Below are 22,629 nucleotides of genomic sequence, written 5' to 3'. Positions count from 1 at the left end.
GTGATGCTATTTGTCTATTTTCTTTTGATACATTTTTTCCAGAAGGAAGATTTTGTTGTCAGTAAATGACTGAATCTTATCTTGGCATTTGTGAATTTGAGGAGTATATTTAAGGCATTGGTTCCAAATTGCTTTGAAAAATGAGTTAGACAGGGAGTGGACTTAGGAAAGATGGACACATTGTATTCTTGCTCCTATTTTCTGAATAATAGACTAAAGAACAGGGGTTGGCTACCCTAAGATCAGGCGTGTAGAGGATCCTAAACATTATTTTTATCCCACTACCTGATAGAAGTCGAAGATACATTTTACATCTTCATTTGATTCTTCTCATCAAAAGGAATCAGATCTTGAACCATCAGTAGATTCCTGATTTGATACATAGAAAGTAGAGTATTGTACTCACAGCTAGCCACATCAGTATCCCTATGATTGGGATAGGGAGAATTTGCATTTGCAATTTGGTTTTAACATTTCAAAACCAAAAATATTGGTGTGTTAGCTGCCGTGTTTATTAACTGGTTAAGAAGCAGCTTGGATGGAAAAATCATCGACTGATACTGATTGTTAGGATTGATTGTGGGCAATTGTTTGAAGTCATTATGATTGTTCATGGTGACATTTGAGTTCTTATTTGAGGAAAATTTATTCTTTAGTTTCCTTAATAGTATAACTAGTTGGTTCCTATGGCATTCGTTATTGCATTGGCTGACCATGTACTTGTCTGGGATAGTTGTGGTGGCCTCTATTGGTTGTTACTTAATTTCTGTAACACCTGAGATCGTGGAAGGTGCATGTATTGGTGGGGAGGCCATCTTATTGTATGTGACTTGTTGGATCATTTGTTCAGTCATTATAATTCTTGGAAACAATCTTTGGACATGATTGTTTGTGCAATATTGTTATTGATCATCTCATTTTCGATGGTGGCCATGTTTGGGGGGACTTCGTTTCTTGTTGACGATATCAATGTTGGTATGAAGACATTCCTTGGATTACACCTTGTTATGGAATGCATGCGCGTTGCTTGGCTTAGGCTATTGCTAGTCACGTATTATAGTTGGATGATATTGGATTTTGACATTGCCATCATCCTCTGAGAAATGTCTTGATATTGGGGAACTGTCATTAAGAGGGGATGTTTTATAATGACACGTATAGTCAATTACCTTGTACCCTCAACTCAAGTTTTAGGGGGATGTTAATAGGCAAACATTGATTCTTGTCTTATTATTGGAAGTATGTTATGTTTATGATCCTTTTGATCCCAGGTCAAGTTTTGAGGTGGGATGTTGGAGTTGTTCACTTCTGGTACCTTAGAGATGAATGAATGAAAATAGTTTTCCTAAGTCATCCTTTATAAATAGTTACTAGGGAACAATAAAATTGTGTATTTATATTAATTCATGTCCCAAAATACATATCAAGGTGGACAGGACCATTTTTTATTGTAGAGCGAGAAAATACTTGGATACTATTTGCTTTATACTGGACAAATTTTATCCTTGACTCTGAATTCAATTGAATGTAAAATTATCAATATAATTGTCCAAATATTCTGTGCCTCTGTTCCCAAGCACTAGAGAAATCAATATTTCCAGTGCATTTATCTAGAAACAAACTGCTATGCTTGCCAAATTCTCTTGAGGATCATGGAGATATAAATTCTAACTACCAAGGACATTAGAAAGCTCAAAGGACCTTGGATGTCTTCTTTGTTTGAGGTGCTACAAATCATGCATTGACTGGGTATCTGCCATAGGATATTCACCAATAATGGCAAAATCCATCGGCTTTCTAGCTAAATGCCTGTAATGCCAGTAATGATAAATCTTTCACTATTCTGAGAAAATATTCATAATTCCCAAGATACGTGGTGCACACAGCCCTTTTGAGCCTTCTTGATTCCCTCATGATACTTGATACTTATTCTAATTTTGGAACCATAATAGAGAAGAGAAATGGCACAGAGGAAGACATATTACATACTCTTAGATGTTGGAAATACTCCTCTCTCTGAACCGTAAAGGAATAATTAACTCAGTGGTATAGCTCCCCAGTAGCAAATGGGAGTTCCTATGTTTGAATCTTAGCTGGTCCATTGAAATTTGATTTGGTATTGGAGCCAGACTAGGAGACCCAAATACAAATCACACCCTTACCCCTAAAGGGACAAATCATTAAGTAGATGGTAGAGAGCCCCAGCTGTGAATATGAGGTCCTAAATTCAAGTCCCAGCTGTTTCATGAAAAATGAACATTGAATTCTTTTTATAATTTCTAATTTTTCTGCAAAAGAAAGGTTTCTATTCCAACAAGCTTTTGATTATTTTTTTTTCAAATTTGTCTAGCACTTGTCTCCATAAACCAGTGGAAGCCAATCAGAAAAGACTGGCCACTCTTTTGATAAAGTAATGCCCAAACCTGACCTAGCAGAGAATGTTGGAAATATATTTCTAATATATTCTGCCATATGAATTTTCAAATTCTTATCTTCAGAAGTACAGAGATTCTTCCTGATTCCTAAGCCCATTATCCCTTTCCCATTTGCAGTAACGTTATCTTTTTGAACTTGCCTTTGGTAATCTATCTATTCAAGCAGCTGTGCCACAGCCATTGATAGCATTAGTTGCCTGGAAAGAACTTGGCCAGAATTTTGTAGATATGATTCAATATTTTGCAATTAAGAACCACAAAAACTTGCCATGAATCTTTTATTCTCATGATGCCTCTTCAATCATCAGCAGATGCTGCCTTTCCCAACATTTTATTTTACCCACTCTCCAACTATCCATTGGGTTTTTGCAAACATTTTGTTCTTTTTCCCTGGATGTGCATGGGGTTGACACTTAGGTAGTGTAAAGGAACAAATTTAGACTGCACTGGGATGTTGAGTGTGGTTATTCCTAGCGAGTCAATTTGATTCTATTTATGATTATGTAACATAAAACAAGAACTTAAGGAATGAATTTAGATTGCACTGGGATGTTGAGCATGGTCACTCCCGGCCGGTCAATTCGATTCTATTTATAATTATGTAAAACAAGAACTTAGTGACTAGCATGCAATGACAGATACTAACTTGAAGAAATTCTGTGCAGTCTCTAGGAATAGGATACATATTCAAAGAATCAAAACAATGACCAGTGACCATTAGCTGACATAAAATAAAATATTCTCTTATCATATTGTATCGTCTTGAGAGGAAGTATCCTCAATTTCAGAAATAGATGGAATAATCTTATAACCTGTATTTCATACTGCAGAGGGTGCAATGGAGATACTGTAAAATTCACAATGCCATAGATACACAAAAGAAAGAAGCTGATGAATGGTTCAATAAAAAAATTTGATTATATTAGTTGGGTTTTAAAAGCATTGACAGTTGTGATTTATTAATCGAGAAGTAGAAGACTACGGAATTGACAGATGTTGCCTATGCTAAGTATAGGGAAATCAAGGAGAACTTGTACATTCTTAATTGTTTTGTGAAGCTTTATATGAGAACTTTTTGGAGAATTCCGCTTGTTTGGCTAAACACACTTATGTTTCCTAGAGTGGATGAAAGCGAGAAATTCTATGTTCTTTTAGCTTGCATGTGTAATTGTAGACACCGATAACAACACATTGATCATGTAGATAGGGCTATACTAAAGAAGAGAGAGCAATAATCCATGAAGTAAGGCTATACTTCCCTTTGTCTACAAAATTTCTACTGCAAAGGTTGTCCTGCAACATTTAAAAACCTTTTTGAGTAGTCCATTAGCATTGACACTGTTGCCCCCATCTTTGGCATACCTTAAAATTGAACTTCAAATCAGTCTCAGTGTCGAGTAAAGATCCAATAGGTGTTTATGCGTAAGTAATGAGCACGTTGTCCAAGGTCATTGCTAGTCAAAATATGAAAAATGGAAGAATTTTGAAAATTACCACAAATTGAGGGAAATCAGTTGACAGTCAGGATCTAGGTGTCATTTTGTATCACGTGGCCAACTTTCACTTGAACCTAGTTATACTTTGTCATATTTTAAACCTTCAATTTTTGGTGTCTGTTGCCTAGAAATGATTAAAATCTCTCATTTTAGGATTTGTCATGAGGAGTAAATGGTGTTGTTGGCTCGTTTCCCTATCATCAACGCATGTTTCAAATTTCAGCTCTTAACTCCCTACCGTTTGGAAGATATGGTCATTTTTCTCAAGCCTGTGCATTAAATTTAAAATATTTAAATTATTTTTCAAATAAATAATTTAATATTTTAGATTTTTTAAAAATATTGTGGCCATTTGAGGGAAAAAGTCTGTCTAAAATGTCATTTTCATCTCTCTTTTATTCTTCTCTGTGGTGAATGGTTTCCGGAAGTCAAGGTCATATGTTTGAAAGAAACGGTTAAAGATGCTCCATTTTCGAGCATTTTTAACCCTTAACCATAACCTTTGCAAAAACAAAAGAAGAAAAAAAGGTTAGAAATGCTCCATTTTGGAGCATTCTTAACCCTTCTTAACCTCTTCCATAAAATTTAAAAAAAAAAGGGAAGAAAGAGCTTCAAATTCCAGGTTATGAATGTTCGTTAGATGTAATGAAAAGCAAGTGATTTTCATCTGGTGGTTGCAATGATGGCAGAATACACACATTGTATTTCACTAGATTTTGGAAATTTTCAGGTGTTTGCAATTGGTAAGATTAATGAAATCCTCAGTAACTTTTGACTCCATTATCCCAGCCTGTGCAAAAATGGGAACTTTGGATCACGACATTGACACTCATCACAACATAAAGGATAGTAAGATTTTATCATATCTCATATTGGCAATTATTGTTGTAGATGTATGCGAGATATGAAGGCATCGACAGGGCATTTGAACCATCTGATGAAATGTCTCAAAGTAATGGAGATTCATGGAATAGAATGACAGGTTTGTTGAAGAGTTTTTGAAAACATTAAAGCAAATGCAATTGGCAAATATTAAGCTAAATTTCTCCACGCCCTTGCTAATTCCTTACCTGTGCAAAATGGGAGCTTCGAACCAGGTTGAAGATACATTGGTTTTTGTCAAACGTTGGAGTTTGATACACATGTAAACCGTAGAGGCAAAAAGAAATATACCACGAGGTGTTTGGGAAAGCTTGTGTGCAGAACGAGGAGCATATTTGTGGCATGCGAATTGTTTGACAGAATGCCTTAAAGAGATGTCACCTCATCACGATGAGCAAAGACTGCAGGATGAACACCAAACGGACTTAGCATGGAATCTGCACGTTAAGCACTAACTGCAATAATCGTAGGATATACATTGAAATGTCGTAGACACTCATCAAGGTGTAAATGGTAGAAGTTTTCGTCAGTTGTTGTCGTTGCAACTGCTTGGCTGACCTGTATTCAAATCTGCCTGCCGTGAAAACCAAATCCATATAAATTGCAGAAAATGAAGGCATCGTTTTGGCACTTGAACTGCTTTGACATAATTTACATGATAAATATTTGACAAAAGATATGTGCATCGTGGAGTAAGCATAACGGATGGAGGAATTACAGCAGATGTAGTTGCAGTTGTTTTGGTAGATATGCATGTATCATGGAGCATAGACAGTGTGTGAGATGTTTGACAGATTGTTTCAAGAAGAATGTCGCCTTATGAAGTGTAATTAGCAGGTGCTTAACCAAATCTCATAACCTTTTATAAAACATCCTTTCCTCCGTTTCAAAATGAGAGCTTTGAAACAGGGTGTAGACATTCATCAAAGCATAGAGATGAAATTATTTCTCCAGATGTCATGATTGCAACTGTTTCAGAAGATTTGTATGCAGAGCATGGAGCATAAATCACAGGGTATGTAATGGGCGGATATAGAGATGAGTCCGATAACTTTTTGTCATCATAGTCTTTGTAGGGTCAATAATGGAGGTACTGTTATGATAAATGGGCAGCTATTGAAGCATAATGAGAGCAGGATTTATGTCACATGTTATAATTGGAAATGTCCAGATATTTGAAGACTTTAAATACAAAGACAAAGTATATAAATTGATTAGGCAAAGTTTCAAATATTCATCAAAATAGAGTTGAGTGAGCATTATTTTTATTTGTCATAATGAAATATAAGTTTCATAGCCCTGATTATGCTCCCATTCTCAAATGTTCACTTTCAGATATTGGGGATACGAAGTTGGGAAATGTGAGTCTTTTAGATTTCTGGAAATCAATGGAAAGGAAAGATAAGACTTCAACAACTCAGAGGTTATTAGATAGTGGATTAGCTCACGCAGCAGGATACCCCACATTAGTGCAATGTCTGGAATTAGTTTTGGAATGCATGAAAGCATTTAATCTAGATACAAAAGAAATTAGGATAGTAGAAGGTAATGTGGTCGCCAAACTTGATCCAGTCTCTATTGCCATAATTTTCAAATTACCTTTCAGAGATCAGTTCACAGAGGTAGACAGGGAATATGCAGAAAATTATTTTATCAATAACGAAACCCAGTGTTTGAATAACATAGCCAGGAAGTGGTTGGCAAAACCAAGGAAACGAAAAACACAGCTTCCGAAAATAATTCACAGGTCTCTGTTGATGGAAAATATTGCTAATATGTTCATTTTCTTGAATCGGGTCACAGGAAATGAAGACTCAAATGACTTGGAGGGATAGATGTTCTTGTTCTTTAATATCATATGTGAGGGCATACAATTTATTAATTGGGCCGAGATTATTAGTAATAATCTTTGCGATCAGTTACTCAATTTAAAGGACAATTATAACTTCTACATGACATCGTACCTCTTTTATGCCATTGCTGGGATGAAGAAATGGCCAGGATTGAATGTTGAAGGCATTTATGATGATGCGACTCAAATTTACAATTATCATCCACAATTGCAGTTGGAGGAAAGTTATCCTCACTTTAGGAGGATTAATGATGCTTTCACTATGTTAACAGTAAGAGAGCTGCAGGGAATATTGGACTCAGAATATCCTCAGAAGCAGTAGCATTGATTCAGAAATATGGTAGTTACTTTATATAGCTTCCGAAGTTCACATACATTCGGATAGGAGTTTATGATGGCTGCCCTCTCATGTTGCCAAGGTTTGTTTGAAGATAAGTTGATCCTCATTGAGGTATGCTGACAGATTGCACAAGTAAACAAAATTTGCCAGAATAAAAGAAAGGGTATCATTTATTTTCCCATTGGACTTGGTTATTATAGCTGTGAGAGCTATTCAGATGCTCAAAGTATCAAGAGGTCTATAGCAAAGATTCCCTTGTATCCTTATGAAATGAGATTTCCCTTTGATAGCAAAGGATATGCTACAGGAGAGTTAGAGCTCGGTGTCGGATTTGAACACTTTCCTGATATAGAAGATTTTTGGCAAGACTGTGAAGATGATTTTGAAGTGCGGGAAAGGGACTGGATGAGGTTTTCTATCAAAGGGATAATTGACTATAGAATTGAAATAAATGTGAATAGCATTGAGGATGATGAATCTGATTTGATTGGTGGATTTTACTTTGAAAGGATTCAACTTCTTCCACTTCCACCCATCAATTGGTCAATTTCAGAAATAAGAAGTATTCAAGAAAGATCGGCTTATGTGGTTCGAAGGATCCTTGAATGGGTTAAAAGTAAGAGGATTGAGTCTACGGCAACTAGACCTTCAAATAAAGCTAATTCCTCAAAGGATAGAAATGGAGTATAGGGAAGTTCTTCCATTCTAGCTAATTCGCAAAGATCAAACCCGGGGACGAGTCCACAACAAAATATTTCCAAAGGAGGTGATGATGAAGAAGATCCAAAAAAAGGGAAGGATCTTGCAAAGGCATGTGAAGTTAGTACTGTCACTAAGAAAAAGAGATCGGAGATAAAAGGAAAAACAATGAATCTTGCCCAGGAGCTTGAAGATGAGTTGGAAAGTGTTTCACCTCAACATCCTCCCAATGTTGAAAGCCAGCAATTTCCTTCCGTCTCACCATCTATCATTATTTCATCTCCTCAACATGGTGATTTTGTTATTCATGAAGAAGCTGAAATGAATAATGTTCATGCTGAAATCCAATCTCCTTTTTTCCCAAATAATTTAACATCTTTAACCTCTGCATATGTGAGCAAGCAAGAACCATTGCTATCATCTTCATCATTCTGGTTACAACAGAGTTTGCAGAATAAGAAGAGGAATGTTCAGCTGGTAACTCCTAGTTTCGATGCAGTTGCAAATGTACTTCACAGGACAGCCAAGCCCAAGAAAACCAAAGTAGCATCCAGATTGGGAATTAATCCATCATCGGGAAATCTATGTGTTGAAGTAGCTCAGCCCATTGTTGAAAAAGATGTAAGTGAAGCTAATGAGGGCGATTTTAGCATGACACGGGTGGATCTAGGTCCTACAACACATGAGGGAGCTATCCATAATTTTCAAATTTCAGCAGCTATTCTTGTTGACAAAGCAAATAAGGATAAGGAAACATAGGATCAACTAAAGCAACAAATTCAGGTTCTTTCATCCTACATCAAATCTATTGTGGATTCTTTAGATACACAATTGGAGTCAGCTTCGACTTCAACATTAGTGCACACCGGAGGAATTATTGAGAAGAAGGTGATGGAAGATATACACAAATGCAAGAAACAGAGTAGGATGTTAGAAGAGTGGATTAATCAAATGAAGTCTGAAACACAAGATTTTATTGAGAAAGCCAAGGATCTTCACATGAAGCTGGATGCACATGAACAAGAAATTGCAACAGAATTGAAGAATGCTAAAGAACAAGAAATGTCTTGGCAAGATACTTTGAAGCAATTCCAAAAGATAGCAAAAGCAGATTTGAATGTACTCATTGCTGAGAAGGTCTTCTCTCATAAAGAAGAAAATCAATCCAATACATGGTGCAAAAGTATAAGTTGGAAATTGGAGAATATCAAGCAATGCTTGGATGAGTATCAAAAACTCTTGATAGCTTGTGAACAAACAAAAATGAAGATAATAGAAGATACAATGAATATCATTGGCGATGTATTAGTAAAAGAGCAATTTCAGCAAATGGACAGTCAACTGCTCTTAAGCAAGTTTCATGATAGAATTAATACTGAATTAGCAGATGCACAGGTGTCAGATGCAAATAGAATGAAGAGACTCAGTGTTGTTTCAGTTGCCTTAGATGCTTGTGACATGCCTTCATATTATTAGGATTTGGTTAACATTCAGGATAACCAAGCAACTGCCAAACTAAAAATGGATAATGTGATCATTCCCAGGTACAAGTTCATGGCGGACGCGCTCAAAGCATATAAGTCATTCAAGACCAAAACACCAATTCAACAGAAACAAATAATCAGCCAGCATGCTTTTCGGGATATCGAAAAGTAACGCCATGTTCATATCTTTGTATATTCTCTTTTGTTATGTGTTGCTTGGTTAGTCTTGAGTTTATTTCTGGTTTCATTGTATAAGTTGTAATTTTCTATCTCATAGGGTCAAGGTTAATAGGTTGACTTTTTCTGCGCATAAATATGCTAGTTATTAACTCATTGTAATTCGCGCAGAAATGAGTTAGTTTTTAACTTGGAATCAAAGCTGGTTATGAGGTAGTTATTTTGAGAGGCTATAAATATTAGAAAGATAGATGGAAGGACTTTTTGGATTTTATGAGTTTGGACAGCTAAATTTTTTGAATTGTATTATTTCATCATTTTTGAATACAAGGCAGATTGGGAGTGCTCCTATGATTGTTAAGTGTTCATTTGCTTGATGTTATGTGATTATCGTGTGATATTGAAATAACAAGCTTGCAAATTACTTTCCCAGTTTCATGAAGACAATGGTCATGTAACCTTATAGATTTCATTGGTATCTCTGAAATATATAGGCGTTATGCAAACTTAATGTTCTGTTTCACCCTCCTCTCATGCGTAGTCTAGAGTTGATAGTGATATTTTTGAAAGCCAGTGTAATCTAAATGGCAATCGTATGTTTGTGGTGTAGATTTTTTTAAACTCCATTCATAGTTATTGTTCATTTTCTTTTCAAAGTTATTTATACGTGAAAATACAAATACCACTATCATATGAGGGAGCTGCCCCTCTCAAACGCAGAGGAAGATCGTGTTTCCACGAACGATCTATCCAACTGTTGGAAACTTTTTGTCACTCTTCCATTGGGCACATAGTAGAATATTTTGAAGTGACAAATCTGTTTACTAATAGACACAACCATAGATTTAGGGACGTAGATGATGTCTCAGATGAAGTTAGAATGTCGTCAAGTCCAAAGTTTTTTAACTGCCTTTTTTTGTTATTGTAAAGAAACAGATAGCCCTTAACTTAGCAATTTTGTACAAATAGGGTTTCTATTAACTTTGGAGTACATGGATTGCCCGGTAAAATTAATTAATCTTATTCATTTTTAGTCTTGTGCTTAGTTATTGAATTTCTCTCTAAACTAGTGAAGGTATCATCAATGATATTTGGAAGACTTAAGAGGTATATAGAAGAATTGATAAAATATGGATAATGGAGGAGCAGGCGATTTTTCTATGCAGTTTTTGGAACTGCTCAATATGTGTTTGACCAATTATTCAATCTATTGCTAAAATAAACTTTTTGACAGGTGATTTGACAAAAATGTAGTATATGTTGATGAAGATAAAATCTTGTGTGTATTAGTTCTAATGGTGCCATTATTGCTTGCCATCTAATGGGTGGCTTTCTGTAAGAACTGTTTCCACCTCTGCTTTTTGTTCATTACTTACTATTTGATTTTGAAAGTATGCTTCCAAATTTTTCTCATCTGCTTGGTGGTATGTATATCCCTGCCAAATTGTCGATCTGCAAACTCGAGTTTAGAAGTATACTTCTTAACTATCAAGCTACGTGTCAAGTTTTCCTGAAATTATAGTGCTGTCAAAACCAGTAACAGTATATTTGGAGGCAAGTTTTAAATTTCCTTGTTTCCTAAAAATGGTATCCGGAATATTTTGAATTTGGGAAGCATTGGTGAAATGTAAGCATTGTATCATCTATCAATTGTTGTTGAAACTACATCTCACTTTGATGTGGATTGTATAACTAATGGGCAAGGAGCTGTACCATACTGGCAAACTGCATCACATATGCGATTTTATTGTTGTAATCATCACTAGTCTTCACCACTAAACTTACATGGCATTGAACAGGGGTCTCACTAATATTTGAAACATAACAAGGGGTATGATGGTGAATTTGTCATAACTAGATACATTATCACAATAATTTTTACCACCAGATACAACAACAATGGTTTAGGGATATCTTCTTTTGATTTGTCTCTTGTAAAATAAAATATCATCTACAATATATCATGTTTGTTCACTCTGATCTACAATACTAAGTTAACAATAGTCACTTGGAAGGATCATTAGTGATTTTTGCATTTTTTGAATGCAACTTAGCTGACATTTGCGCCACATCAATTAGGCAAAATATTAGTGTCAAGATTTCAGAAACCTAGGGTTGAATTAGAAAAAAAGATGTCCTCAACATTCCTATTAAAGAGTCTTGGCAGGCCTTCACATTCTTTTGTCTTTAATTCACCCTTTTAACCTAGTCGCTTCGTTGGCATTGTGGGAACAAATGTTCTCTTTGGACTTCTCAGCACTTTTCTTCACTGTAGCATTACAACAAATTCAGTTCCTAAAGCAATTGATATTTTACCGCTAGGATTCATAAGCAAAAATTATCATATGCACGAGACTAAAGAAAATGAGAAATAATAATGATATAAATGACCATAGACATGATACATAAGGTCAAAGACGGACATGGGACATTTAAGATAAATAACAGTAACTGTGACTGACTACTAGCTGATCATAACTGCTAATATATCCAATATTTTGTTCTGGGGATTCACTCTGGTTCTAGTAAAATTTCTTTATTGGCTTCTTATTCCTGATTTTCTAGTCATTTGGTTTTTTATTCCACAGATTTTTTCTGCGTGAGCAATTAGCAGTACATTTAACCTCGGATTTATCCAGATAATGTTGACTTTGGTTTTGTTATGGCAGGATCCCAAATTTGTCAAGTTCTTAAAAAAGCACAAGAAAGAATTTTTGCATTCTGACAATGATGATGACAATGGCAATGTATGTATGGACTTTCAATCCTGACGGCAGTTATCGTCTTGTTTTATTTTCATATCAATTTAAACGTCCCACTTTTCGGTAAGTGGTCCTGCTATCCAACATTTGTGCTCTGAACATCTATAATTATTTCATACAACAGAACTCTGAAGAAAAGGAGAATGTCAAGGAAGGTGTCAAGACCAGGAAACGAGAAGAGAGCAACCAAAAAATCCCGAGGCCTTCATCAAAGAAACTTGTGACAACTGCTCAAATTGATGCTTGGTGTGACGAAATAAAAGAAAAGCAAAACATGGGAGCTTTGCACTGCCTTCTTCGAGCTTTCCAAACTGCATGTCATTATGGTGATGGGGAAGAATATGATTTTTCATCAAACATCATCATCACAAACAGCAAAGTTTTCAACAAGATTGTGATATTTGTTCTTTGTGAGATGGATGGTATATTCAGAAAATTTCTGGGGCTTCCTAATGTGGGTGGAAAGAGGGAAACAATAATTGAAATGCAAGACACTGCCCGATGGACGAAGCTTGGGCGTCTCATCAAATCATATTTTGTCAGCACTCTTTACTTATTGAATCAGATGGCTGACAATCAAATTATTTCATTCACACTTCAATGCCTAAGACGATCAATTATTTTTTTGGCAGCCTTTCCAAGTTATTTACAAAAGATCTTGAAGGTGAGAATCATTGTGATAATGTACAGACAGTCAGCAAGCCTGTGCATCTTTTTCAATTGTGTGAAGGCTTTTAATTTGAATTTAAATGCAGGTTGCACTTCAGTTGTGGGGTACTGGAGGAGAATCCCTCTCTGCTGTATCTTTCTTGTTTATCAGAGATGCTGCTATCTTGTTGGGCTCAAATTGTCTTGATTTGTGCTTGAAAAGAATTTACAAAGTTTTTGTTTCAAACTGCAAGATTGTTAGTGCGGCCAACCTTCAACAAATTCACTTTCTAAAGAATTGTGTTGTTGAACTCTATGGATTTGACTTGGCAAATGGTTACAAGCAAGCATTTGTCTTCATTGAACGGTTGGGGATGGTTTTGCAGCATGCTCTGACAGTGAACACGAAGGTGAGCTCCTTCATTTTGGTTTGTTTGTAGCTGTTAAGAGGTTTTTATTTTTATGAATTCCAAAAAATATTGGACTGTGGCACAAAATTGCTGGCATGATCAACAGTAATTGAAAGGCACAATGTACAAAGATATAAATGCATAGAGATAGCTACATAAACACTTTTTGTATGTAAAATCCAAAGCAAAAATCCTACATCTGAAAAATAATTGAAACTGAATTGAAAAAAGTACTGGTATGAAATATGAGTTTGTTTTGGGGACTGGATAATTTGATTTGTAAGGATCAGGAGAACATTTTCCTCTGTGAACAACTATGATTTCCATCAAATTCGGCTAAATAACAAGGTTCTGTCCCTGTGGTGAGAAGCTTGCAGTTACGTTTGTTACACAGCAGTTTTTCTTCTGTCACAGAGGCTATGGTTGAGACATAGTGTTTAAGCTTGTTAGATTGGAAGAAGTGGATGTTGGGTTTGTAATATGGGTGGTGGTGTTCATGAAAGTGACAGTCTTGTCTTGCAAAGTGGTGATTTTACCTTCTCTCAACATGAAGTTCAGTAACAGTCAAAAAACTGTCTTCCTATCGTTGATGGTTGGGACTCCTTTAGTGCATGAAAGGCCACCTCCAGCATTTGTCAGAAGAATGCAGCCCATTGGAGGCATACATGTGTAGGAAGTGAGTAGAGTTGAATTCAGGTGTTTGTATATTGAGTGAAATGAGGTAACAGAAAATTGAGACAAGTGTACTAGTAGTTGATTGTTGTAAGCGAACTACATAATATACTCTTTCTAATTGCCCAGATTAAAGGAATTAGAGGAAGTGATCAAATGACACTTCCAAGCTGATTTTTCTTAGAGGTTTCTGGGTTAAAAATTTAAAATACCTTGTGCTATGATTTTTTTTCGATTGGATTTCTGCTGTCTCAATCATGCTTTTCATTCCAGTGATTGCACACACTATTTCCAACATAAAACTAGATTCAATATCCAGCCCTTTAAAGTTTGAACTTTAATTAAATTAGGAACAGTTAAAACAATTCACATCTACTCTTCAGCAAACAGTAACCTCTGAAATTACAGATACGTATTAATTATTTTAATGGAATAAATAATTATTTGGACGGTAAATTTTTTTCTGAGACTGCTGAAAAGTGAAAACTATAAACCAGAATTATAGTGTTGGGTAAATGGTAATTTAGGTAGTACACATTCAAGAAGATGACTTTCTTAGCAAAGTATGGGCACTACTGTAAAATGTCAAGTGTCTGTAAGTGATGTATGTTCAGATGCCCTTGCATTTATCAATACAACTATATCAACATTATAGTTTCTAAAAGGCTAACCAAGTTATCTAGACTTTTGTTTCCATTAACTGCATTGAGTAAGATAATGAGTTGGCCACATTTTGACAGTCCCGTGTAATTTTTGTGGGCCACATAGTTCTCCTTTGGTTTGACTTAGTAGTGATTTATAGGATGGGGAAAACCTCCAATTTACCAAATAATCTCTGTTCACCGATATTTGTAATATAGACTTTAGTGATACTATTAAAAAATTCACCTATTGGGAGAAACATCCTAGTGTGTATGGTAGGAGAGAGCTCTATAATGCCAAAGGAAACAAATAACAGCATTATAAAGTAATGAAGGAAAAAAGGATAAATCAAAGCAAACTGGTCTACGTGATGACAATGGAGAATGCTCATGAGGCCAAGGAGGTGTAGTAGAATGATGGAATGCTGCAACGTGTTGTAAGTGCTGGAAAATGTTGTATATTGCATAGAAGAGCCCAAGTTTGCATGAGGAAGGAGGATCAGTCTTTTTGGGAAAGGAGAGAGACGCACAATAGACATTCACAATGCCGAAGTGATTGTTAAACTTCCAAAAACTAGGTAGGCAATGGTTACAAAATAATTTTTGGAAGCTGAAGGGACACTAGCAAGTTAGAAAACAGATGCTCTACAATTGTATAGTTGGAGGTCATTAGCGTGTCACACAAACATCTAAGCAGTTTGCCAGCGTCTAAGTACAACACACTCAGAAACTTCACAAAATGGGAACAAAACATAAAACAAAGACAGGGAAACACTAGGCAACACATGAACCAAATTTTGTTAGATCATTCCAAACATATACATAGAAAAGAGAAATAGAGGAGATCAATTACAATGAATAGAATGTGACAAAGAGAACATGTGATTTTGAAAGAATAAACTAATGCATATTAAGAGAAATGATGCTTGATTTAAGATCCACCTTACTCTGTCAATAGGGATTATGAGAAGAGAATGCATGATTCAAGGTCTAGCTTACTCTGTTGCTAGGAATACTGAGAATCAACAAATCACAAGTGCTAGTGTTCTCTATTGCTAGGTGATTGTGATGTTTGACAAAATGCAGGATCACTTAGACTTGTGTGCTTTGTTGCTAGATGATCCAAGATATATAGTCAGGGATTAAACACTTCGAATCGATCAGTTGCCTGCACTTCAATTTGGAAAACATGTTGATATCATGTGTTTGCACATGTGAATTTAGACATATTTGCACATGTGATTAGAATACATGCTCTTGCCTTCTCCTCCCCACCTAAAAATATTGGCATGTATGATATGCAAATATTTAAAAGTAGTGTGAAGGGGGGAGAAAAGGAAATGAACCTTTAGGAAAGATGCGTGCCCCCAAAATGTAGTTGAGGACTACTCATATGAAGATGTTTGTGATGATACCAAATAAGATGGATTATGGTTGCACTTGGAACTGTGCCCCAACAATATATGATAACATGCACGAGTGTCACATAGTTAGTAAGAACACAACAAATGAAGAGAGGCCTAAGGCACTTGAGAGAGGATGAACGAGTGGTAGAGCAAGGTAGAGGTAATATCAATGCCATGCATTAGTAATCAAAATGATGGAGGTAGTCTCATTTTGACAATACATGTAATCTTAATGGCGTAATATGGGTGATCTCAATATTCTAACAAAGGGAATCTCAATGTCATAATAGAGGGGGTATAGAAAGGAATCTCATAGTCTAGAATGAATGGGACAAAGGTGACTCTCAATGTCTTGTATCATGTGAAGAAGAGAAGGGTGCATCTATGGAAACAACAATGACGACAAATGTATCTATTAGGTTTTGTATTTTATCTTGCAACACTCAACATTGGTTGGTGAAATGATCTAGTATTGAATGATATGCATAGAAGGGAAGTGTTTATTGTCTGTGTTTAGGATACTTCATGCATGTGGGAGGTGGAAGAGTGATCAAGAATGTGTTTAGGAGTATGAATGGGTTCTGTGTAGGAGTTGTCGTCTTATTGGGATGGAATGGGTGCTAATGTGATAGCATTGGTCAGAATCCTTGTTGGCCGACATAGACAATTAAATTGTCTATTTGGCCTTTCGGCCTTAGACAATTTATTTATACCGATTTGCCTTTATTTATCTATCTATTAATTATATGAAATGATACTAACACTTATGCGATTTGTTAATGATTAATTAATATTGTATTAGGCAGACTTGTAAGTCCGCCAAAACCTTTTCATTGAGACGTGTTCTTGTGAAGAAAGCCGACCCTTGAGGAAGGGTTGTTATCATGGGATATAAAAGGGGGTCTATATCTCCTCCATTTGACATTGATGAGAAGTGAAAAGCAATGCACGTTCTACCTACAGGAGATTGTCTTCACATAGCAGATCGGATTCATTCTTCAGCCACAACGAATACATTAGAAGATCAAATATACACCTTAAGCAGATCTAAGCATATACTTTCTACAGTATTTGTTCATACAGCAGCTCGTGACATTCATCTACAGCAGACAGGTCTCTATCTACAGCAGTTTGCAAGTCAATCAGGGAGGATCAACTTTGTTGCAGATCAGACTTTCTGTATATGTATTGTTGTCATGTATCGCTTCAAGTGTGAAGTAAAATTCTTGTAAAAGCCTATTGGGATAATTAAGATAATAAAGACATCTTTCATTATTGGGTTTTTCACCTTCAGAGGAAGGTTTTCCCAGGATAATCTTTGTGCAATTGTGTAAATTCTTGTCTATCTAATCTGATCACCTAAAATTAACATGGTATCAGAGAAGGCTTAAGAAAAGATTAGATCAGATTCATAGAAGCAGGGTTATCCTCCATTATTGCCTTTGAGTTTGATTACATCTATCAACGTCAAGATGGTGAATGGACTTAAAGTTGAAGACAGACTTGAGGGTGCATCAAACTTTGTCTCTTGGAAGTTTAGAGTTATGCTTGCCTTGGAGGAAAACAAATTAAATGGATTCGTGGAGAAAGCTGTGCCAGAACCAATCAAAGAGGATGAGAAGCTTCAATGGAAGAGAAAGAACACCAAAGCAAATAAAATGTTGGTTGACTCTGTGAAAGATCACATTGTGCCAATCATCTCCAAGTTGATGACGTCATATGACATGTTCAAGACATTAGAGGAGATGTATGAGATCAACAACACGAGTTGAGCTCTTGCACTAAAGCAACAACTTCACCACATCAAGATGACGAAAGGAGAATCCATCATCTCATACATCGTGAGGATTACCGAATTGAGAGATCAACTCTCTACCATTGGACACACTATATATAACAAAGAATTAACCATGTTGGTACTTAATGGTCTTCCTTCATCATGGGAGTCATTTATACAAGGGATAAGCGCAAGATCAAAACTCTCTAAGTTTGATCGATTGAAGACAAACTGAATTCAAGAAGAGTCAAGATTGGCTACGAGAGGCATTGGCCAAAGCTCTACAAATGAAGATATTCATGTTCTTGCCTCACACTCTTCAAAGAAGGGTAAGAAAGGATATTTCAAAAGGAAGAAAGATAAGGAATCCAATGATGCTCCTACATTCAAAAGAAGGAAGAATCTTTCAAAAGTCTAATGCTTTAGATGTGACAAATATGGTCACTACACAAAGGAATGTCCAACTAGGCCTATGCCTCAAGCTAATTGTGGATGTTGGTGAGACTCTTCCACAAAAGGATTTAGATGGATTCATATTCTATTCAGCCCTTTCAAGTAATGTGCCTACCGACCACAATACTTGGTTAATTGATAGTCGTGCATCTCGCCACATTACCGGATTTAGAGGACATCTAAATGATTTGGTAGAGAGAAATTCAAATGAACAAGTGATCATTGGAGATGATACTAGTTACTCCATGAAAGGAGTTGGGACCTCCTCTCTTCACTTAAATTCAGTCATTTCCTTGCAATTGAATGATGTACTATTCGTTCTGGGAATTAAGCGAAATCTTGTCTCCATATCAGCCTTGGAAGACAAAGGATATCGAATTGCATTCGTAGATGGCAAACTCCTTGCATGGCCAAAGAAATTAAACATCAAGACGACTCAAGTCATTGGAGTTCGTCATGGATGTCTTTACAGACTTTGCACTCATCCTCCTCAAGCCTTACTTCATGACTCATCAAGTACTTGTGATATTTGGCATAGAAGATTGGGTCACCTTCACTTTTGTGCACTACCTACAATGGAGAAGATGGTTACATGCCTTCCAAAACTCAACCAGGAGCATGAAGGCACTTGGGTAAGAATACTAAAAGTACATTTCATAGTAGTGAAAGTAGCTCCAAATTTATTTTAGAACTCATTCATTCAGATTTATGTGGTCCTATGTCTGTTACGTCCTTGAGTGGTTTCTTGTATTATGTTATTTTTATTGATGAGTACTCGAGAAAGACTTGGATCTATTTCTTGAAGAGTAAAGAATTTGAAGAGGTACTTATGAGATTTAAGGAATTCAAAGCTCAAGTAGAGAACATATCCGGGAAGAGGATCAAAGTCTTGAGATCTGATAATGGAGGAGAGTACACCTCTGGTAACTTCTGTAATTTTTGCATTGAAGTTGGGATTAAGAGGGAGTTTTGAGTTCCCTATAATCCTCAACAGAATGGTGTAGCGGAAAGAAAAAATAGAACTATTGTGGAAGCAGCTAAAGCCATGATCCATGATCAAAATCTTCAAACTTTTTTTTGGGCTGAGGCTTCTAGAACTGCTGTCTATGTTCAAAATAGATGCCCTCACCGTATTTTGGAGAATAAGATACCCAAAGAAGCATTCACAGGGGTGAAGCCGGATGTAAGTCATTTGAGGATCTTTGGTTGTAAAGTGTATATACATATACCCAAAGATAAAAGGACAAAGTTGGAACCTTTTGGCAAGAAGGGAATATTTGTAGGCTTTAGTGAAACATCAAGAGCCTACATAATCTATATTCTAGGGCAGAAATTGATTGAGTTAAGAAGGGATGTGACATTTGAAGAGGATGTTGCATTCAGTATATCCAAGAGCATCCATGAGATGGACAATGAAGATCAAGAGCCTCCTCAAAATATGGAAGATGACCATACTTTTGAGATTCAGAGGGAGACTCATGAACATGAAGAAGATGATGATCCAAATGAGCCCTTGAAACCTACTGATGGGCCTACTGACATTGTGATTGGTAAGAAAAGACCTCTTTGGGCGAGGAAAATGATGCAAGAGGCTGAAAGTTTTGCAGCCCCAAGAGGAACATTTAGAGAAAGTAAGAGACCTCATAAGTTCTCTAGCTATGTTGCATTGATGAGTCAAATCATTGAATCAAAACTTACCAATGTTGAGGAAGCTACTAGTCAACAAGTTTGGAAAGATGCCATGGCAGAAGAGTATCAATCAATTCTAAAGAATGATGTTTGGGACATTGTAGCGACCGGAAGGTAAATCTGTTGTTTCTTCTAAATGGCTCTTTAAGATCAAACATGCTACTGATGGTAGTATTGAGAAATACAAGGCTAGGTTTGTGGCTAGAGGATTCTCTCAGAAGGAGGGAATTGACTATGAGGAAATCTTTGCTCCAGTTGCCCGATATACTTCAGTCAAGACCATCATTGCTATTGCAACATCTAAAGGATGAAAGATTCACCAAATGGATGTAAAGACGACTTTTCTAAATGGTGTAATTGAGCAAGAAGTATATATTGAGCAACCTGAAGGATTTGTGGTACATGGGAAGGAGTCTCATGTTTGCAAGCTGAAGAAGGCATTGTATGGCCTTAAGTAGGCTCCACGTGCTTGGTACGAAAGGATTGATCCTTACCTGATAGGCTTGGGCTTCTCCAAGAATGATGTAGATTCAAACTTGTACTTCAAGGTAATTAATGGGGAAGCATTAATCCTAATTTTTTATGTTGATGACTTACTTATCACTGGAGAAGATCATCTTATTATCAAATGCAAGGAGTTAGCTTCTGAATTTGAGATGAAGGATCTTGGGTTATTGCACTACTTCCTTGGGTTAGAAGTTTGGTAGAAATTTGATGGGATCATTTTGAGTCAGGGGAAGTACACCATTGACATTCTAAAGAGATTTGGTATGATGGATTGTAAATCTATGTCCCTCCTATGGAGACCAACTTGCATAAGTTAAGAGAGGCTGCAACTATTTCGGATATGATGGATTCTACACTATACAGGTAGATGATTGGATCTTTGATGTGCCTAGTCAATACTAGATCATATATTTGCTATGCAGTGGGTGCATTTAGCCAGTTCATGTGTAAACCAAAGCAAATACATTTAGTTGCAGCAAAACATATTTTGAGATACTTGCGCGACACAGTTGGATATGGCCTGAGATATTCTTCTGATGCGGAGTTGAAGCTGCATGGATACATTGATTCCGATTGGGCAGGGTGTGTCACTGATCGGAAGAGCACCTCTGGTTGTTGTTTTAGTTTGGGTTCTGCCATGATTTCTTGGTACAACAGGAAATAGTCTTCAGTGGCACTAAGCTCTACAGAGGTCGAGTATATTGCAGCATGTGTGGGAGCACGAGAAGTAGTGTGGTTTCAGAAGCTTCCTGCAGGACTGTTTGGACAATCCTTAGAGCCTACAATTATCCATTGTGATAATCAAAGTTGTGTAAAGCTCTTTGTCAATCCTGTGTTTCATGACAGAACAAAGCATGTGGAGATCAAGTATCACTATGTTAGAGACATGGTGGAAAGGAATGCTATTCAGCTGAGATACATTATTATTGATGAGCAGACGACAGACATGCTCACCAAGCCTCTCTCCAGGTTAAAGTTTGACTACTTTCGAGATAAGCTTGGTATGGTGGAGAATGAATCCCTAGTTGAGATTGAGTCTCAACATCATTGATCTATTTATATTTCATACTAATGCATTTTCTCTTTGAGAGAGAAGTTTAAAAATGTAAGCTCTTGTTAATGTATTTCTCCTTGAGAGAGATTTGAGGTGAAAGTTCTTATTTCCATCCTCTGGGATGAGCCATGGTGGATGTCATGTGTGTGACACCATGACAACATCATGTGAGAGAGTCCGTGATGATTTTCTTGTACTTGTGTGTTCATCCTCTGGGATGAGCCATGATGAATATCATTGTGAGGTGAGGATCTCACAATGATGAACACTTGTGCATTTTACCATCATTGTGAGGTGACGATCTCACAATAATGGTTGATATCTATTCCTACACCATCCATGGGAGAAGCCATGATGATTGATATCACGGTGAGGTGATATCTTTCCTTTCCACTTATGGGAGTAGCCATAGTGGTCAAAACATCACGATTAGGTCATATGCTATCGTGTTGAGGTGATAAGCCTCCTTCATTCACATGAGTGTAGTCATTGTGTTAGTCATCACGATGAAGTGATGTGACTTTAGAGATTTAGAAGGATTCCTCCCTAGCTAAGAGGGAGTGTTAATGTGATAGCGTCGGTTAGAATCCTTGTGGGCCAACATAGACAATTAAATTGTCTATTTGGCCTTTCGGCCTTAGAGAATTTATTTATACCAATTTGCCTTTATTTATCTATCTATTAATTATATGAAATGATACTAACACTTATGCGATTTGTTAATGATTAATTAATATTGTATTAGGTCGATTGGTAAGTCTGCCAAAACCTTTTCATTGAGATGTGTTCCTTTGAAGAAAGCCGACCCTTGAGGAAGGGTCACTATCGTGGGATATAAAAGGGAAGTCTATATCTCCTCCATTTGACATCAATGAGAAGTGAAAAACAATACGTGTTCTACTTACAGCAGATTGTCTTCACATAGCAGATCAGATTCATTCTTCAGCCACATCGAATACATTTGAAGATCAATTATACACCTTAAGCAGATCGAAGCATATACTTTCTACAGTATTTGTTCATACAACAGCTCGTGACATTCATCTACAGAAGACAGATCTCTATCTACAGCAGTTTGCAAGTCAATCAGGGAGGTTGACTTTGGTGCAGATCAGACTTTCTGTATATGTATTGTTGTCATATGTCGCTTCATGTGTGAAGTAAAATTATTGTAAAGACTATTAGGATAATTAAGATAATAAAGACATCTTTCATAACTGAGTTTTTCACCTTCAAGGGAAGGTT

The 22,629-nt window shown here is 36.5% G+C and overlaps 1 protein-coding gene across 6 annotated transcripts in view; it reads left to right on the top strand.

Annotated features, from left to right (window-relative positions):
• The window catches only part of LOC131050446 (nucleolar complex-associated protein 2), a 52,341-nt gene that overhangs the window by 17,705 nt on the left and 12,007 nt on the right, over nt 1-22,629 (top strand). For all 6 annotated transcript variants that reach the window (XM_057984619.2, XM_057984620.2, XM_057984624.2 and 3 more), the window contains exons 7-9: nt 12,035-12,112; nt 12,252-12,791; nt 12,883-13,185. In XM_057984619.2, the coding sequence (XP_057840602.2) occupies nt 12,035-12,112; nt 12,252-12,791; nt 12,883-13,185 (921 nt within the window). The remainder of the gene's footprint in view (nt 1-12,034; nt 12,113-12,251; nt 12,792-12,882; nt 13,186-22,629) is intronic.

The sequence above is a fragment of the Cryptomeria japonica genome, chromosome 1 (genome assembly GCF_030272615.1).
Source record: "Cryptomeria japonica chromosome 1, Sugi_1.0, whole genome shotgun sequence".
Taxonomy (NCBI): Eukaryota; Viridiplantae; Streptophyta; class Pinopsida; order Cupressales; family Cupressaceae; genus Cryptomeria; species Cryptomeria japonica.
The sequence above is the reverse complement of the archived record's forward strand: the minus strand, read 5'-3'. Positions and strand labels throughout refer to the sequence as shown.